Genomic DNA, 19,725 nt, shown 5'->3' with positions numbered 1-19,725 from the left:
GCTGCTGTAAACAAATGAAGTGTGAAAACGCTGTCAGGTACATTCAAATGCACCTAAACAATCATCCAAACATTTCAGCGGGTTGGCAGCGTTCATGTAGCGTCTCTGCTTCAAGCCTCACTTCTTTTATCCGTGTCCGTTCTCCTCTGTTTCCTCCTGTTTTCCCCGCCAGACGCTGCACTGCGTGAACCCGGAGAACGAGAACGCCTCGGAGGTGACGGTCAAGTGTCTGAACTGCGACACAATCACTCAGGTCAAAGAGAAGCTGCTCGACGCCGTGTACAAGGGCAGCCCCTATTCACAGAGGCCCAAAGCTTCTGATATGGACCTGGGTAAGACATACTCTAAAGTCTGCGTATTCCACATGTCTAACACACGTGCAATGATATACTTACAGAGGCCAAGAGAGCTGCAGTTTTTAACATTTGCAGATGATGCGGAGAAAACTGAGAGCGACAGGATAAAGGATGTGACTCAGTGGAAGAGAGGATGGAGATTTGTCTTTAACACTTACGTCTCAGGACAATGTCACACAGATTTTCACACTTTGTATTACTCATAGATGAAAAGATGTAATTGTCTGTGGGAAAAGGCAAAGAACTGCAGCTGCAATGAAAAAAATGGACTGGTGCTGTAACTGCTAATATGGTTATTTAGGCTGCTTAAAGGCAGCACAACAAGCTGTCAACACAAACGTAACTATTACCACCTTGTAGGTAGCAAACATACATCTAGTACATACAGAGCAACATTAGCATCCATTTAGAGTCATATTTCCAGCATTCATCCTGCCTGTGGCTCTGCTGCTGCAAACAGAGTAATGATGAAAGGTGTGAGTGTGGATTGAAACAGTGGAGTTGTGAGCTGTAATACTAAAAACAATGAGCTGAAAGACACTAAAATGGTCTGTAGAGCTGAGGTTAGCTGCAGTGTTTTTATGGGGTTGTCACTAAAAACTGTTAATTCAAAATTGACACAACAGTAGTCACATAATGGTGAAGAGATAAAAAATAAAATATACAATAAACAATCTCTAAAATAATCTGTAATGATATAAATCTACAATACACATAAATTCCTTATACTATATACAAGTGTGTAATGTTCCTGGGTTTAAACAGTAAGGACAGCCTCAGTCTTTTAGTGGGAGTGGTAGTGGGAGGTACTGGGAGCTGTGGTGTTGTACAGTCTGATGGCTGATGGTATGAAACAGCCATATTTCATATTTTGATAATTATTGTACAGCAATCCAAGTTTATGTGAAGAACATAATGTTACTTCATAAATAAAATTTGAAAGAAGATGATTTAGCATTTAGAGTGAAATAGTGTCTGACTTCACTCCAGATGAAGCACACACACACACACACACACACACACACACACACACACACACACACACACACACACACACAGGGTATTAATGTTTTGTCTATTACTCTAAACCTTGATTCCCTCTTTCTAAAGAATGGCGTCAAGGTCGGATGGCCCGAATCATCCTGCAGGATGAAGACGTCACAACTAAGATTGACAACGACTGGAAGAGACTCAACACACTGGCTCACTATCAGGTACGCCTGCGCCCCAAAAAAAGAAAAACAAGGGGCACATGGACACTCTATACATGAAGATACGCTTGAAAGAGCTGACTGGTAACAAACAATGGGTGTTGTGTGCGGTGTTTGTTTTGGACGTGCAGGTAACAGATGGCTCGGTGATTGCCCTCGTGCCAAAACAGAACTCCGCCTATAACATCTCCAACTCCTCCACGTTCACCAAGAGCCTCAGCAGATACGGTACGCTACCCACTCTCCTCCAGACCTGATCCTGTTTAAATCATTCTGTCAATGAATCTCATCTCTACCTGCCTCTCTCTCTCTCTCTCTCTCTCTCTCTCTCTCCCCCTCGCTTTCATTCTCTTTTTTCTTTGTTTATCACAGCCATGATTGGGCTCCATTCTTTTTCTTCTTTACCCCCGCCCCCCCCCCTCTCTGCGAACGGCAATCCTTTTTATCCAATGCTATCAGCCCGGGCCAAGGCTATTTCACGGCTATTTCCAAGCAGTCCGTAAATGACGGGCATTAAAGTAGACACCTCGATCTCCCAGCTGACAGAGTGAAAGAGAGAAGGAGAGAGGACACCTGGCAGTCAGCAATAGACAGAGGCTCTGCATCAATATGGTATACTTCAGTGGAAAATTAAACTATTTAGAAGATAAATTAGCTTTTTCTGATACTAAGTGGGATTCAAACCTCCTGCATGCACACCTGAGAGCACAGCTACTGTTCTGCTGTTTGGTTAGGAAGTGAATCATGTGGTTTTGTTAGCTGTTTTTATCCCTCAAGAGCAGATTCTGATGACAGTTTTGGTACATGAAAATAGCAGGGGAGTGAAAGCTCTGCTTTTTTTTTTTTTTTTTAAAGTGGCGGGTCAGATTTTATTTTTTATGACTGTTTGACTCACCAGAGAGGTTAGAACAACGAGACCCTGTCTGATGGTGACTGTTTTCACCACTCTACCTCACAGTGGGGACATTTTTTATTTTAACCACATCAACCATGAAATACCTCAGGTTGGCTTCTTGTAGTTTAAAGATAATAATGATAATAAAAAACTTAACAACAAAGTACTTTACAGAGAAAAAAACAATAAAACAACAGCAAGTAAAAAAATAAATTAAAACAAAATAAAGTTAGACAATTTGTAAGAAAAAAAAGACATTTAGTAAAAATGTTCAGAAAGGTCTTATATATTTCTTATAGCTTTAGGTAACTATTCCATAATGTTGGAGCATAATTAAAGAATGCAACACTTCCTATTTCTTAGGGCTGTAATTGTGTGTATTTAAAAACCCAGCAGGGTTAGGGTTTAGATGATCTGAGAGCTTGTGAAGGATTGTTAAATGACAGAGAGTCAGAGTGATGTAGGCCGGTCCCTAAATAACATTTAGAGCTTTAAAAACAAGTAAAAGTAGCTTCAAATCTATTCTAAATGATACTGGGAGGCAATGAAGTGTTGCTAAAACTGGAGTAATATGCCAACTTGTTGCCCAATACTTACCTATTTGTAGGCTCCATGGAAAAAAAGGAATGAATGTGCTATCAAACTGTTTGAATACTGCATTAGTGAAGAGGAAGTAGTTTTAGTTTACCACATGTCTATAATCACATCTTAAATCTTGTATTAGCCGCCTCACACTGTTAAAATCCACAGCTGTGGCTATTTAGCTTCACGGCAAATACATTTTAAAAACATGCATCCATTTCTGCTTTCCAGTTTAATTGCGATCATATGGGCGTACGCTCAGTTTTGTGTGAATGCCTGTTTATGAACATTCAGTAATTGTCGGCCACCAGCGAGCCCCGTGATGGCTTTGGAATCAAAGCCACTCAGCGCCCTGCTGGCAAAAGCAACAACAGCACTACACACCACACCACTCAGCCTCTTTCACTTCTCCAGCCCCTGCTCTCCCATCACTCTCCATTTCACCTCCCTCTCCTGACCCTTTTTTTTTTTCTCTCCATCCATTTAGCCCTCCCACCCTGTTTTCCTGTCATCTCCCTCACACTCACTTCTCTCCTCTCCTCCTCCTTCTTTCCTTTCAACAAACATAAACATACCTTCTTCACCAGGAGCAGCAGTTACTCAACACATCGTTAACCCCCCCCCCCCACCCACCCCCCACCCAAAACCTCCCATGCATCTCACCCCTTCTCTTTCCTAAATGCTACAGTCGTAGATATGCATCTCCTTGCTTCACTTTAATCAACTTTGACTCTCACACCATGAATAATGAAGCAGGTACAGATGATATAGAGAAAGATGGAGGGGTAGTGTGAGTCACAGGCTAAAAAAAGAAGAGACATATTAAAGACATACAGTTTTATGGGTGATTATTGTCCCTTTACCTTCACTTGCCTGAGTATCTAAGTGATTTTTAATTATACAGGATAATATGCGAGTATGAAAAGAATTGCTGGTTTCTAATACTGAAATTTATAATAGTGAAATTAATCTTTTTTTTATTCACTGTATCAACTAACTGTGTCTCATGTTTCTGGCTATAGAGAGTATGTTGAGGACAGCGAGCAGTCCAGACAGCCTACGATCCCGGACGCCCATGATCACCCCCGACCTGGAGAGTGGAACCAAACTGTGGCACCTGGTGAAGAACCACGACCACTCGGACCAGAGGGAGGGCGACCGAGGCAGCAAGATGGTGTCTGAGATCTACCTGACCAGGCTGCTGGCTACCAAAGTAAGACACGCACGATTTATGGCAGGGTGGAAACAGCTTTCTAACAGCATTTAGAAGCATTGGAGGACATTAAAACTCAAGACTAATGGAATCTCTTCAGTTTAGTTAACTCTTTAACCCTTACAAACTGTTCATATTCTGACTCATAAGTAGTCTTCACATTCATAAATCCCCCGTCAGTCATTAATAGGTGTTTGATGAATCCTTATATTGATTAATCTTATGGAAAAAAAGACTATTTTATGGTATTTTATTTGGTAGAACAGCAACGTGTTTGAATGCTGATTTGTGATTTTATTTAAGAATTTGTACATTTGCATATCTCCAAATGTGTATCATCTGCACAAAAATATAAAAAAAGATCAGTTATACTGTGGGTCACACTAGGCAAGGCAAGGCAAGGCAGTTTTATTTATATAGCGCATTTCATACACAATGGCAACTCAATGTGCTTTACATAAAACAGAAAAACATGTAAACACTAGGATAAATCCAGCTAAAAGAAATGTGTATGAGGTGTTTTTACAGCTTTTAAATGTAAAAATGGGTCAAATTTGACTCTGAACAGTATGTAAGAGTTAAAGCTATGACAATGACAACACTCCTCAGGGACTAATAATGTCCCTGAGGAGTGTCAAATTGAATTGAATCACATCAAATTTAAGGCGGTAAACCAGTTCAATGTTTAGAGTTTGTTTAGATATCACGATTGTAAACTAAATATGAAGCTACAGCCAGGAGATGCTCTGCTTTTCTTAGCATTAGTATTTAAAATAAGGGGAAACAGCTAGCCTGACCCTCTCCAAAGCTAAAATAATAGCCTTCCAGCAACTCTAATTTGCTAATTATATTAATGTTTTGTTTGTTTAATCCACAAAAAAAACAAAATTGCATGAAAAAAATAGGGCAGAATGTTACCTCTGTAAAGTCACAGCTTGTTTTCACACTTTGCTTTTATCCTGTTTATCCCAGTGTTTGTGTGTAAGTGTAAAAGCACACACACACACACACACACATACTGGGATAAACAGACCAATAAACATTTGCCACCTTCCAGAACATTTCCACTTGTTTTTTTTTTTGTTTTTTTTTTCCTTTCTGTCCTTCAGTGTCTCTCAGTTCAGCGTCCCTCTCTTCTAATTGTAAGAGGAGTGGTGAAATAAAGCAATGGGCAGCAGTTACAAGCTACCCTGCCTTTTCAATTTCCACTGGTAATAAGAAAAAAACAGATTAATAAAGGGTGGGCTTGTGGTGCAGGGTGCAGGGAGACAGATACTGGAGTTGTCAGGAGGCAGGTAATTGGTTGAGGGATTGAAGATTTGGACATGCATGATGGAGCAAAAGAGAGAGAGAGAGACAAATGCAATTGAGGAGCTCATCTTGTCTTTGTCTCTCCGTTGCTGTCTGTCTCTCTGTATGTCTGCCCAAGCGTCCCAGGCGGACGCAATTCATCCCTGTTCCATTTTCGCCATGGCTGCCTACAGTAAATACACCCACCCCCCCATCGACCAGCCCGCCCCCCTTCCCCACCACCACCAAACATTTCCTCGTTAATAGATGCTGCCAGATGGAGAAGTCGGGGAAAACAAATGTGTTGTTAGGGAAATTCATTTAGGCTGCATTTGATGTAATTACGATGAAGCGTCGTCATTGGAGGAAAGCGCCGTCCAAATCCAAAAGGGCTGGGGGTTTTTACTGTTTGTGATTCCGCCGAGCTCAGCGGGCAGAACGAGCCGGTCGCAGCGCCAGAGTTATCACCGCGCCTCCCAGAGGGGCCATTCACACTAAAAATCTACACACTTACGGCTCATTCAGGTGCTGTGGATACAAGTGCTGGAAATTTTAGGCACACACACACATACACACACACGTACACACACATACATACACACACACACACACACACGCACACACACACACACACACACATACACACACACACACACACACACACCACTTTGTAGCTATTTATTGTTATTTATTATTCTCTTCCTCCTCTCTGAGAATTCCATTTCATTAAGGTGCTGCCTTCTCTTCTTATTATCAGAATTAATGAATTGAATTATTGCCATTCAAAAGTAACTAGTTACACTACAGCATTACCTTCTGAAAAAAGTAACTGGATAGAGTACTTTTGTGTTCCCGAAAATGAAAACCCCTTTGTGATTCCTTTACAGCTCTTTATTGGACTAAAGTGGCTTTTCAAACATATGCCCACATACATACAGGCTTTTTAAACACATCCCTACAACAGGTCAACAGACATAACTTGCGTTTTACTGTAATGTTCTTGTCCTTATTTCCTTCCATAAAATCAAAAAATTTGAATATTTCCATGAACTCTGTCCCTTCTGCCACCTTGCTCACCGAGCTGCCGTACATGCTCTCAGTGATATAACTGTAGCATGTAGCCAGGTGCCTGCCTGCCTGCCTGCCTGCCTGCCAAAAAAGTAGTAACGTCGGTAATAGTTGGTTAAAAAAATAATAAGGGCTTACCTTTTTGAAAACGTAATTAAACAACTGAGTACTTAAATTGCGGACCTAACATGTTACTTGTTACATCAAAAAAATAATCCAAGTACTCTAACACGTTACTCAGTAACACATTACTCCCTACACTGGAAACTCGTTTTCAAATATATATATATATGTAGAGAGAGAGCGAGAGATGGGGCTTGGGTGGCTCAATTGATCATGAGAATCATTCCAAAGGTCAAAACACGTACCATAATAAGGCAATGTGATGCTTATAATGTCAGAGAATCACTCAAACTGATGAACAATAGAAGCATCAAATTGCTTGTTAGACATAGATTCAAACTCACATCTCTATATAGTAATTTTAAGCCCTAAGGTCACATCTGAGAAATAATATGTCCATGGAAAACAATTACCACAGGTAAACACATTGATAGTGGATCCTGGTAATTTCACACTGTTTATATACTTCTTTAACTCTTCTCCTCTCTTTTTCTTCCTTTCCTCTTCAGGGTACGTTACAGAAGTTTGTGGATGACCTGTTCGAGACCATCTTCAGCACGGCTCACAGAGGCAGCGCGCTGCCACTGGCCATCAAGTATATGTTCGACTTCCTGGACGAACAGGCTGACAAGCACTCCATCAATGACTACGATGTACGACATACCTGGAAGAGCAACTGGTAAGTCAGACAGACAGAGTTCCTCACTTTTCACCTGTAGCTACAGAAAATGTGAGTCTCAATGTCGAGCATGGAAGTATTTTTGGAATTAAAGAGTGTCAAAAGATGGAACCCAGTTCAGTCTAAAAAAGGAAGAAAACTCTCAGGCTTCTTCACTCTCAGGACATTAACATTTTAGCCTTTCTCAGGCTGAGTCAGGCTGTCTGCTGTCAAAAGAATTACATGTTGATTTTGGTGATTTTTGAAGTTTCTCTGTGTATAAATGTGTAATGTATATATGTATAAAATCATAAATCAATAAATTCAGCTCTGCAAAAATGCATAACAAATTAGAAATGTTGCTGTGTAGGATGCTCAGTCATATTTTACTGGATTATACATGATAACTTCCAGAGACTGTTATTGCAATATTGTTTTCCTATACATTATTTATTTACATTTATTTCATTAACAGGTTTTGCTGTATTTGCACAACACTAGATGTACCTTTTTATAAAGTTATAAAGACCAACTGAGTAATATGAAAACAAAGACAATAAAAACATGACTCAATCACTTCAGCACATTAGGATGATGTCATATAAAACAGCTCTCACCAGGACGTCATTTCCCTCTTTCCTCCCCTCCAGTCTTCCTCTGCGGTTCTGGGTGAACGTGATCAAGAACCCGCAGTTCGTATTTGACATCCATAAGAACAGTATCACAGACGCCTGTCTGTCTGTGGTGGCTCAGACCTTCATGGACTCCTGTTCCACATCAGAACACAAACTAGGAAAAGACTCGCCTTCGAATAAACTCCTCTACGCTAAAGACATCCCCAACTACAAGAACTGGGTAGAGAGGTGAGTCAAAGTTAAAGGTGCAGAATTTAGCATGTTGAACCACAATGTTTCTACAGTAGCTCAGAATGGACAAAGCAAACACTGGCTCTAGATAGGACCATTTTTCATGAGTTTTACAGTCACTGTAGTTTCTCCTACACGCTTGGAAGGGGAGGAGGAGGGGTACTCGGTTACATTCTGCAACCTCACCGCTAGATGCCACTAAATCTTACACACTGCACCTTTAAATGTAGACATACTGAGATTAAAACTTTGTTAAATGAGAATATTATACCAGTGTTTCTAGACCAGCGTATGAACAGTTCTCTATACTAAATGAAAATGTTCCTTATGAGCTGTTGGAGGCTACAAAGGTTGGCAAAACTGCAAGAAAACTGAGGTGAAGTGGTAAAATTAAATGTAATAACAATATTTAATAGCTAATTATTTTAGTGTAACATTACAGGCAAATGTAGGTTGAACTTTATTTTCTTTTAGAAAAAGAAAGCAGGCAACTAGAATTCAAAGCAGCCAGATGAAATGAATGCAAAACCATCTTGTAATTACTGGATTTTCTTCAAATCAACATCTTGCCCCAGGCTTATTAATATCAACAGTACAATACAGTATACGAAAAAGCCAATTCTCTTTGATTTTTAAATCCACATCAACTGTAAAAAAAACAAAGAAGGATTTGTAGCTACTGCAGCACCACTCACTAAATTTAAGCTCGCTGAAACCGTCCCCTGGTTCACCCTTCATCTTTTATTCAGCCCCAGAATGTTAAACCATCACCATAAGTTATGCACCACCAACGCTTGCCACAACCATTGTTTACACTTTTGGAGAAGACTCAGAGTATCTTGTCTCACGTTGGCATAACGATGTTAAGCAGCGTGCTCGGCAAGTATTGTTGTCACGATGTTCGGTGACTTGCTTAAATGCTACAGTAACATGCTTAAGGTTTGCAGAGAGCTTATATGAGATGAAGATTTATAGGCGCGGGTTAACTGGGTGCAGTTAAACCTTGCACTCGACCCCAACCTGCCCCGCTGCAGTAAACCTTGAGACTGATGAGTTATGGATGCTGCAAACAGGTTCAGGTACTACTTAACACATGGGTATATTCTTATTATACTGTATTGTTCACTTTGACTGGACTTTTTGGAGCCAATGACACTGATTATATGAATGTTGCTGTTGCTCTGATAGCATGGACTAACAATCAGGTATCATTAGGGACTGTATGTAAATAAATAGGATGAGGAGGGAACTGAATTGTCCATAATGTTGAAACATTTTTTTAAAAAAAGGGTTTTGTTTTCTTTCTTAAAATATGATATCACACTTTAATATCAATCAGAATATCACATCACTAAATATATTCATGTCCTGGTCTGGTGGCTGATGACAATTACAATCAGCAAAACAATCATGTTATAATATAAAGAAATTAGGTTTCTGTCTTTGTTTGTTTGGCTCAATCAATATATGCTTTGACTTTATTAAGGCTCAGAAATTACCATTAACATGATTCCTACATCCCTGGAGCTCAATCACCTCTAACTCATTGAAAACTTCCAGACATAAAGACAAAAAAAACCTCACAAAATTTTAACTTCTATATATATCTTAATAATGTCATGAGACTAGAACTGAAGGAAATCTTTAATAAAGAGCAAAAACACCTTCATAATTGTAATTGGACCCTCCCCTTGATGCTATATGCAGTATTTAGGGTTAGGGTTTTCTTTAAATAAATCTACCAAGGGAATAATTAAAATAAAATGTAAATCCCAGATGAGGAACAATTAAAAGATCCTCGCCTGGTCTCTCTAAATATTTAGGCTACTCTCTTGAGCAAAAGGAAAAAAAATACACACCCCTCCCTTTTTTCTGACCTAATAATTTTCATACTCTCCCTTAGTTTCCATGCAGAACAACTTAAACTCATACAGTAGCTGCTGTTGAATAATATACACCCCATTTCTCTCCTCTCCAGCTGTTTTGGGGGGCATGTCCATTTGTCCAGTCAAAGTGTCCTTGAGCAGGATATGGAGACGGAGACATGGAAATGTGAACTGTATCAACCCCCTCACGCCCCCCCCTCAGTGATAGAGACTGGTCACTTTCCGAATATTTAGGTGGAGCTCCGTGTGGAATACAAATGGGCTTATATGTAAAACTGTGCTTGGTCTCTCTCGTCTAGGTATTACTCTGATATCTCCCGTATGCCAGCCATCAGCGATCAGGACATGAGTGCCTACCTGGCAGAGCAGTCCCGTCTGCACCTCAGCCAGTTCAACAGCATGTCTGCGCTGCACGAGATCTACTCCTACATCATCAAATACAAAGACGAGGTGAGCACCCACCAGATCCACTGAATGCCCATTCCTCCTTTTACTTGTCTTGACTAATACGGCGAGTTCATTTGAATTCAATTACAATGATAACCCGTCCATATCCATACAGACTGGAAGGTATTATCACCATTAGGATGCACATTAAGCCATGAGCCTGACACATTATGAAGCTAATGGAGCTTTATTAAATTCATGTGATTTTTTCCAAAGACCTGCATGTATCCTTAAGGTACTGCTGGTGTGTGTGTGTGTGTGTGTGTGTGTGTGTGTTTTAAGTAGAGCATATGGAAGAGTAAAAGTTAGTCCATTTGTAATTATGCTGAAAATTAAATTATGTATGTTTTTTTATTGCTTTTGCTGACTATATACAGTAAAACATGTGTGTGTGTGTTTGTGTGTGTCTGTATGTGTGTGTTAAATAAAGCATATGGAAGAGTAAAAGTTAGTCCATTTGTAATTATGCTGAAAATTGAATGATGTGTGCGTTTTATTGCTTTTGCTGACTATATATAGGTATGTGTGTGTGTGTGTGTGTGTGTGTGTGTGTGTGTGTGTGTGTGTGCGCGTATGTGTAAGTGTATGTGTAAGTGAGGGAGAAATACACGTATATGCTAAATGCATTTTATAAGTGGACACATAATGAAGCTTTACATCTGTTCTATGCACCCATTAAAACACAGCTGAAATGACAAAAATATTTCCCTCCAGCTATTTAATCTTTCATCTCATCCCTCTTTCTCTACCTCTTATTATCCTTCTCCCTCTCTTTTACTTTTCACTCCCACGACTCACAACAGGTCTGACTTTCCCCTTCCTCCTCTTCCAGCTCCTGACAGACAGCCATACGTCCCCGTGACCCCCCCCCCCCCCTCCCCCAACAAAGCTTTTTATTTGGTGAAAGATAAGCCATCTTGGCCCTCTTTCTTCCTCCTCTCCCTCCCTCCATACCAGCAGTATTACAGTAGTTATACTAGCTGCTTGCAGCTGGCTCCATTCAAAGCAACTGCTCCCCTTCATTACAGCCTATTATCCAGATGTAGGCAGCTGCACGGCCACCGTCACCTCAATGCACACACACACACACATATATACATGCTCATATACATGCGCACACAACACAACATGTAAGAGAGCAGAGAACTATGAACACACTGTAACTCCTCCCTTCCTTGTTTATGCCACACATGTTAACACACACACCGCTATACACACAGAAGAAGCCATTAACATGACATTACAGACCTCCCATTGGCCTCACACCTGCCCCACCAACCCCGACATGTTCAACATCCGTTTAAAATGTAATCACTAACAGGGAACCTGAAATTTGCATAAGAACCCTCTCTGGGGTGGCATCAAGGGTTAAGGAGGACATCAGAAACACCCAGTGGTCTTTTCTGCGCTTTAAGACTGAAACTGTGATGGTGTCATGATGATGTAGTGTAATCTCCCTCCACATTTGTGTCCAGATCCTGTCAGCGCTACAGAAGGACGAGCAGTCGCGCCGGCAGAGGCTACGCGGCAAGCTGGAGCAGGTCATCGACACCATGGCCCTGGCTAGCTGAGGACCGGCCCAGTCGCACGCCTCGGCCAAGTGGAGAACTGGCCAAACCGACACGCCTTTCCCTGACAAACCTTCGCCGGCCATGACATTTTTGACCCTCGACGTTTGAAGTCTGTCGTTATCACCCTCACAAACAACAACAAGCAGCAGCGGAAAAAAAGGACTGCAAGGACACAAGCACCCAGCAGCAGCAGCACACTGGAGAGACAGCAGAGTTTGGAACTGAGGCCCACCCCCCCCCCCTTCTTTAGCCGGGTTGGCTTTTTTTCCCCTTTCTTTTTTCTTTCCTTTTTCTTTTCGCTAGCCGTCAACCCAGCTCAGAACAACCAAATCAAACGCACCTTCAGCCTCAGCCGTTATGGACCTCAGCTCAGGAGAGCGTTTATTTTCATTAGGGCCCTCATCACATCTATAGAGTCTGACGGGAGCAGCTGCAGTTGGCCGCAATCAGGACCCATACATGAAAAGTGGTGGAAAAACTCCTTTAGCCGGACATAGAGCTGAAAGGTACGAGCCGGCAGTCAGATGCTTTCCACAGCCGAGGCTACGGTTCAGACTGGTGAGCCCACAGAAGTCCAGGATATATCATTGTGATACTTGATCCCCTGGAAGGAATTTGTCTTTTTTTTGTGTCGCCATCCTCCACGATGGAGGTCAGAGGTCAGGGACAGCTACTGAGCAGCCGCCACGACCTCTGTGGGAATTTAGTGCGTTGCTCAGAGACACTTCAGCAGCAGGGTGGAGGCCGCCACTGCAGCGCAACAAGGAGGAAGGACTTATGTCGGGGAAACTCTTCCTCCAGTATTAAAAAAAAAAAAAAAGCTCTATCAACAAAGGACTCTGCTGTAGTCTAACAAACAGACTTTTTTCAGTTCCATAACTCTGCTTTTGATTTGTTATTGCATTTGATTCCACTCCCACCCCCAACCCCTACCTTCCTTCTCTCCCCTCCAACTGCCTACTCTCCCCAGTGCTGTGCCACTTGTGTTACTGCTGAATTTGCACAACAAAGCTAAATCAAAAAGAGAGAAGAAGATATATGAATATATATATAGATAGATATATAAATACAAAAAAAACCTTTTGTTTTTAAAACAAATGAAAAGCTGAAAAAAAATGTTTTTCCATTTTAATGTACAAAAGATAAATTTGAGAAGAGGATTTGATATTTCGAAGAAGAAAAACTATGAAAACACAAGGAAAAAGTCGTCCTGTGCCATGTTTTACTTTGAATGTTGTTTAGTGCAAAGAGACTTCTTTTCGTTAGATGAAAAATGTGCTTTGATGAAAATGTTGTCATGCTTAGTGACTGAAAGTGAGAGTCTAAAAATAGGTAAATGGCAAAAAATATATATATATTACAGACACTTTCTATATTTCGTGAGGTGTAGGGGCCGGTCGTGTGCTACATGTTTGGCTCTAAAGGCGGGAAACATGATGTCTGAAAGTCGCTTATGAGCCAACTGACCTACAGCGCTTTTGTGTTTGTTTTAGAGAAACCAAATACATCTAGGCCTGGTCAGCTCACCTATTTTAGCTGAGACAAAACTCATTTCTTTGAAGGCCAGCCTCATGCTGTGGTAGCAGACTACTATAGAGGCACTAGGCAGCCACTTAAGTCTAATCCTGGCACACCGTGCTCTACAATGTCTTGATCTTGTTTTCCAGACTCCCTCTTGTCTGATACATTTTCTAAGGTGTGTCAACCAACATGAAGGCCAGTTTGGTGTGCAGAAGCAGGTGATCAGTATTGTCGAATTCTTTCGCTTATTTTCCAGTCCGCAGTGAAGACAGTGGTTTCATTTTTGAAATGTAAACGTGATATTATGAAAAGATGATGAAATGTAGCTTGAATTATGTGAGTGTTTTTGTACCAGTTGAAGGCCTTTCTCTCTTTTTTTTTGTTCTGTGGTTTTATGGGGGTTAAAAAAAAAGAAAAAAGTTTTCCTTCCGATACGTGCTGCTCAACATTTACTTGCAGTGCTTCGAAAAACAATCATAAATAAGGCATTCCTTTCTTCTGTGAATGTACAAGGCTGGTTATGAAGGCTAGAAAAAAAACTGAAAAAAGATTGAAAGGTGTTAATGTAAATGTGGCCATCCATCCTGTAAGAGCTTGTGATGAAAGGATGACCGAAAATGCTACAGCAGACACATCAACAACCAGATCACACCGATGAGTTCTACGTTTTCCTGTTTCTTTTGATAACAAATGGAAAAAATGTGATTAGAAAGTACGTTTAAATGCATCTCTTGAACAACACGACTTGCCAATGCCTCAAAATCATATTATGTTTCTTCCTTTTCAACAGTGCTTCCCTAAGATTTTTTTTCTCTGTGGCAAAGTGGAAACACCTCTTAAACCTTCAGACACTAGAGCTGTCATGAAGGCCTGACAGGTCGTCTTCTAACTGCTGGTTACCATAATCCTGTGAGCTACTGTTTCTAAAGTCCAAGACCCTATATCAAGACAGTGAGCTTTAGCTTGAAAAGTGAAAACTGGGTTTTAAATTCTTAGGTTTTTCCATCTCGGATCATTGTGATTGCAGGGACTGCTGCTTATCAGAATATTCTAACAGAGCAAAGGGAAACTTGTAAACATACTTCCCAATATCCATGGCCTTACATTGGCTCATATTGGAGTAAATGATCATTTTAAACTAGCTGGCACAAATATTTTCAGGTTCTCTGATGTGACATTAATGCTTATTGTTCAGGTACCACTGTTTAACTGTGTATAATGAAAGTGTGATTGTTGCAGTTGATGTGATTGATGTATTTCAGTCGCTTGAATTGGCTGTTAACTAAAGCCTTTGCTGCTTTGCTTTGTTGTTTTGAACAGCAGTCCCTTCAGTCTGAGTTACATGCTCTAAAAAATTGGACAATTGAATGAATGAAATTACCTGAATTATTATTTCATGTTATTAAGACTTTGTATCATGACACTAGGTCTAGGTATTGGTACTCGAGTAATATTGAAACGTCTCCCATCAAGCGATACCTGCAATCCATCCTTTTTGCACCCAGAGCTACAAAATATGACTATTTGTATGGACTTGCTTACAGCCAATCAATGATTTCAATGAATTCTTTGATTTAATGCAACGAGATTGGCCCACTGCCACAGCCGCTACAACCCAACTATGGTGGTGAAGTCGCAGTGAATTTGAGTTAACACGCTTATCAGTTCAGCAGCCGCTCTAAAGTGTGGCTATACTATATGCTGGTTACACCAGATAAAAGATAAAAGCAAGCCTACAAAATGTGTAACAGGTATTGATCAAAGTAGTCAGTTGGTATCGGTATCACTTTAACCAAACTTGGATTGGTACTGGTATCGTAATTTCTGAAACAATACCCAGCCCTACGTGACACACGAGCAAGCAGTAACTATAAGGGACTGCTACTGCAGATGAGATTATCAGCTAGCTAACATGCTAGTTTAAAAATGAAGTTCAACTGGTCTGAATGACATTTCCCAGCTTATACCTGTATAGAAGTGAACATTTAACTATGTTCCGTACAGCTGGGGTGACAAGTTGTTATATATGTCATTATATGGAAGAAGACATGATGATAAATTCAGATTTGGTAACGCATGACTTTAGTCTTTCAAAAGGCCTCCTCCATCTTTGCCCTTTTACATTGTCAGGACTATTTTTTAAATACAATAACCAGACCTTTGCTAAACCTCATGCCATCAAGCCATACACATATTGCTGCTGTCAAGTGAAAACCTTTCGTCCACCTTTTGTTAAAGAACAAAACGATACGTTGTCTTGATACATTGAGAATGTTTTATGAAACCTTTAAAATCTAGTGTACATTCTATTTTTTAGATATTAGCCTGTAGTTCATACCAAGATGCAGTGTTTCCATCTGACAGCATGAATACGTGTCTGGACAGACTGAAACGTACTGTATGTGCTTCAATACTTGAACCACTGATCTTACACAGGGTAAAACAACATACAGAACGGCTGACCAAAGCTATACTCATCCACATCAGGACAACAACTCCGTGAAAAGAGATTATCTTTGACACATCTGCTTTTCAGTTCTTCCACAAAACGATTCAGTCATAGTTGCTTAAATAACCCCTCAATGAAGGTATTTACTGTTTGTCTTTATGCTTGATGAATGAAATAATTGAGGCAATGTTACTTCCATGTACAGGCACTCATTAACACACTGCTCAATTTGAATGAGGACCACTCCATTGATGTCTGCTATTCACATGCTCGGTTGTTTTTTTGGTGAAGATGATATTAGAAATGTGAAAAGATTAATGAGGTTAGAAACATACTAGGATCAATATGTAATGTGTGGGGGGGGGGGAAGTTGAGTAAGACGGTGAGATAAGGCCCACTTTGTCTCTGGTGCTTTTGTTTCCCAGTTTTTGCTTCTTGTTTTCTTGCTTCACCACTTTTGGGGGGTAAAAGATGAAAAGACTTGGGCAAGGCAGAGGAAGTGCTTTGAAGGCCATGGTACCGCTTCATTTTCCATTCCGTTGCATCTGTGGCGTTTGGCTTTTCCCACACAGAAAAAGAAAGAAAGGGAGGGAGGAGGAGGAGGAGGAGGGTGGAGAGAGAGAAGAAAGGAGGCGGAGGGAGAGATTCTCCCGGCAATTGACCAACGCAGAACTGTTCACTGTGCCTTGTCAGCCTCTTCCCATACTAAATATGATGTATTTTTTCCCCCAAATACTTGAAGAGTAAGATTCAGGGTCAGTGTCAAAAACTGTAGAAAGAAATAAAAGTTGATAAACATTTTGACAACATTTAAGATGCATTTTGAACTGAATTTGGTGAAATATCTAACACCAATCTGTGTGTTAAGAACAGAGCTGGAGTCAGGACTTGTTTAGCCTAGCTTAGCATGAAAACACTAAGAATTAGTATGACTCTGTCTCTATAGAAAAATACATCTCCTGTCACCTGACTGAGCCAATTAAGTAACACTTTTTTTCTTATTTATTTAACCTTTAAATTAACAGAAATGTAAAAACAAATTGTGTGAAAAAATGCTAGTAGTACTATAAATATGTACTATATGTTGTGCATAGAGATGCTAGAGAAAAAGCTAACGTATAACTTACGGCAATGTCATAAATTGTCATTTTCTCCTTTTTCATTCTTGTATGAACTAAAAACATCCATTGTGTCTTACAAATCAGTGTTATGGTTGTTGGTAGGCCTGTTTTTTCCACTTTGCTTCACTTTCACTTCCAGTCTTTATGCTAAGCTATGCTAACCAGCTCCTGACTACAGCTTAATTGGAACCATTTTTCCCTTCCTTTTTTTGTTTTAATGTTTCATGTACAAGTTGTACACTCAGTCAGCTTCAGAATCATTGGGTAATATTTACTTTTGCCTCACCTTCCAGTTTTCATGCTAAGCTAGGCTAATCATGTCCTGACTCATACATAGACATAGATACATAGACATAAACTTTCCCAAATTGTTGACCTCAAAGGAATCGCTTCTTATTTTGGGATAATGTGCTTCTTCTCTTCCTGAAAGTTACATAATCTGCTCGTTAAGTATGAAGCCGGTGCTAGGTAGTAGTTAGCTCAGCTTAGCACTAAAACACACAAAAATAGATGTAACCTGTTAATTCCTGAACTTTAGAGATATTGGTAGACTTTTTTTTAACATTTGGACAAAACCAGAATAGTCCTTCCAGTCTTCTTGCTAAACTAAGCTAAGCTAAGCTAAGCATCTCCTGGCTCCAGTTTCATATTAAGTGTAGCCTATAGGCATGAAATGGTTGATCTTCTTATCTAACTCTTTGTTTTAAAAACAAACAAAATGTTTAATCATTCTTAACTATTTATGTAAGTTGTCAACTGCAAATAGGGAGAAAAGTTTTCAGGAACCTACACCATGTTCTGAAACATCTCTGAATCTATTCTCAAGTATATATGGGGTGTACTTAATTTGTCAGTATGGGCTCTACCCTCCAACACGACACCTCCTCAGACCCTTAGAGAGAATCACCACCGCACAACCTTAATTCTTCCCCCTCCTCATCCACCTTTTTTTGATCTCCCTCCCACCACATCCAACCGCAACACTCACAGGTTTCTCATCCCTCAAGTTCCAACTCTTCAGCTTCCTCACCTGCTGAGTTCACTTTGATTAAAGTACATTTCAGAGAAGGAGCATAGGACGTAAAATACCTTCACATAAAGATTAAAGAGGAGAGAGGTAGAAAGAGAAAAAAAAATACCTTAAAGAGTTTTAATACTTTATGAATTCTGATACCTTTTTAAGAGTTTCAGACTTGAAGCTGCTGTGACAGGTTTTGGCTGTTTCACGCCCGTGTAAATATCCTGCTCTTTCCTATTTTGCAGATTTATTACGTGTAAATAGACACGCATCAAGGAGAGATTAAACATGTTTTTTGCTAAATCTGGCTCGTCTGATGTTTTTATTCCTCTCCCCCCTCCACCGCCCCAACCCTTCCTCACCCCCCACCCCGTCCCTGTATGTCCTCAAAGTTGTGGGTTTTGAAAGTTGGAACAAGTTTTAGGTTTATCTCAAGTGCACGTCACCACAGGAGAACTCTGGAAGATCAAAAGGCAGCACATACTGTAACATTGTGCTCTTATGTATTTTGGTAAAACACAGTTTTTTACCACAGTGAGGCTGATTTGGATGTTGACAAAGATCAGAAAGAAAATGATAAGTTGCAGATTTTACTGTCAGAAATCCCCATTCGTGGAGTGATCCGGGAACATCCAAAGCTGGGTTTCAAGAGTACAATCACCCAGCCATATCCACTCGCTTTTTCATTCATGTGAAAAGACTGAAATTGCCCTGTTGAGTGCCAGACCAGTGAATCCTTAAACGACACTGTCAGATACGAGCACCGTATCGCAGTAATGATGTGATAGAAAATACGCTCCAGATTCTCCGTGTTCCATTGATTTTGCTTATACTGTAAATTTCTCAAAGTGGCTAGATCATCTATCTGAAGAAATACAATAAGTCTGACAGTATGGTTTCATCACTGCAGAACATGTGGAGAGAAAAAAAGAAGAAAACCTCGGAAAGATACATTACAGATGGATGACGTATGGTGTATTTTCTACAGTTGTCTCTTTCCTGTTCATCAAAAACAATATCAAAAGCAAGTCCTGTTCTCCCCTCACGTCTTGCAGGTCCATCCATTACTGGTTTTAAAATGTAACATTTAAAAGCCACCCCCCCTCTCGAGAGCGAGAGGATTTGACAGGCAAGCCATCAATCAAATTAAAAAGCCCATTACGAAAACATAAAGAGGAGAGATTCAGACCTCCGGAGAGAATCTGACCTGGATATCACAGACACATTGTCTTTGTTCTGAATGGGATTGACCTCTCTTTATTATCCTAAGTGCTTCTTCTTTTTTTTCTTTTTTCATTCTTTCCTCCACCTGTGGGGCCATTTCAGACTCTGTCTCTTATTTCTTCTGCTTGGTGAAGCTTCAAACCGATGGATAGAAGTCCGATTTTTTTAATTATTTCTTTGCACCACACACCCACCCATCGATTTTTGTTCTCTTTCATATCTGCAA

At 40.3% G+C, this 19,725-nt stretch overlaps 1 protein-coding gene across 1 annotated transcript in view; it reads left to right on the top strand.

Moving 5' to 3' along the window:
* LOC128357993 (plexin-A1-like) overlaps positions 1-12,166 on the top strand; it is a 221,860-nt gene extending 209,694 nt beyond the window's left edge. The window contains 8 exon segments of the mRNA XM_053318444.1: positions 173-332; positions 1,467-1,570; positions 1,699-1,795; positions 4,067-4,257; positions 7,248-7,417; positions 8,047-8,259; positions 10,448-10,598; positions 12,071-12,166. Of these exon segments, the coding sequence (XP_053174419.1) occupies positions 173-332; positions 1,467-1,570; positions 1,699-1,795; positions 4,067-4,257; positions 7,248-7,417; positions 8,047-8,259; positions 10,448-10,598; positions 12,071-12,166 (1,182 nt within the window).
* Positions 12,167-19,725: the final 7,559 nt, after the last annotated feature.

This window comes from Scomber japonicus, chromosome 4 (genome assembly GCF_027409825.1).
Source record: "Scomber japonicus isolate fScoJap1 chromosome 4, fScoJap1.pri, whole genome shotgun sequence".
Taxonomy (NCBI): domain Eukaryota; kingdom Metazoa; phylum Chordata; class Actinopteri; order Scombriformes; family Scombridae; genus Scomber; species Scomber japonicus.
This window is presented reverse-complemented; position numbering and strand designations above follow the sequence as displayed.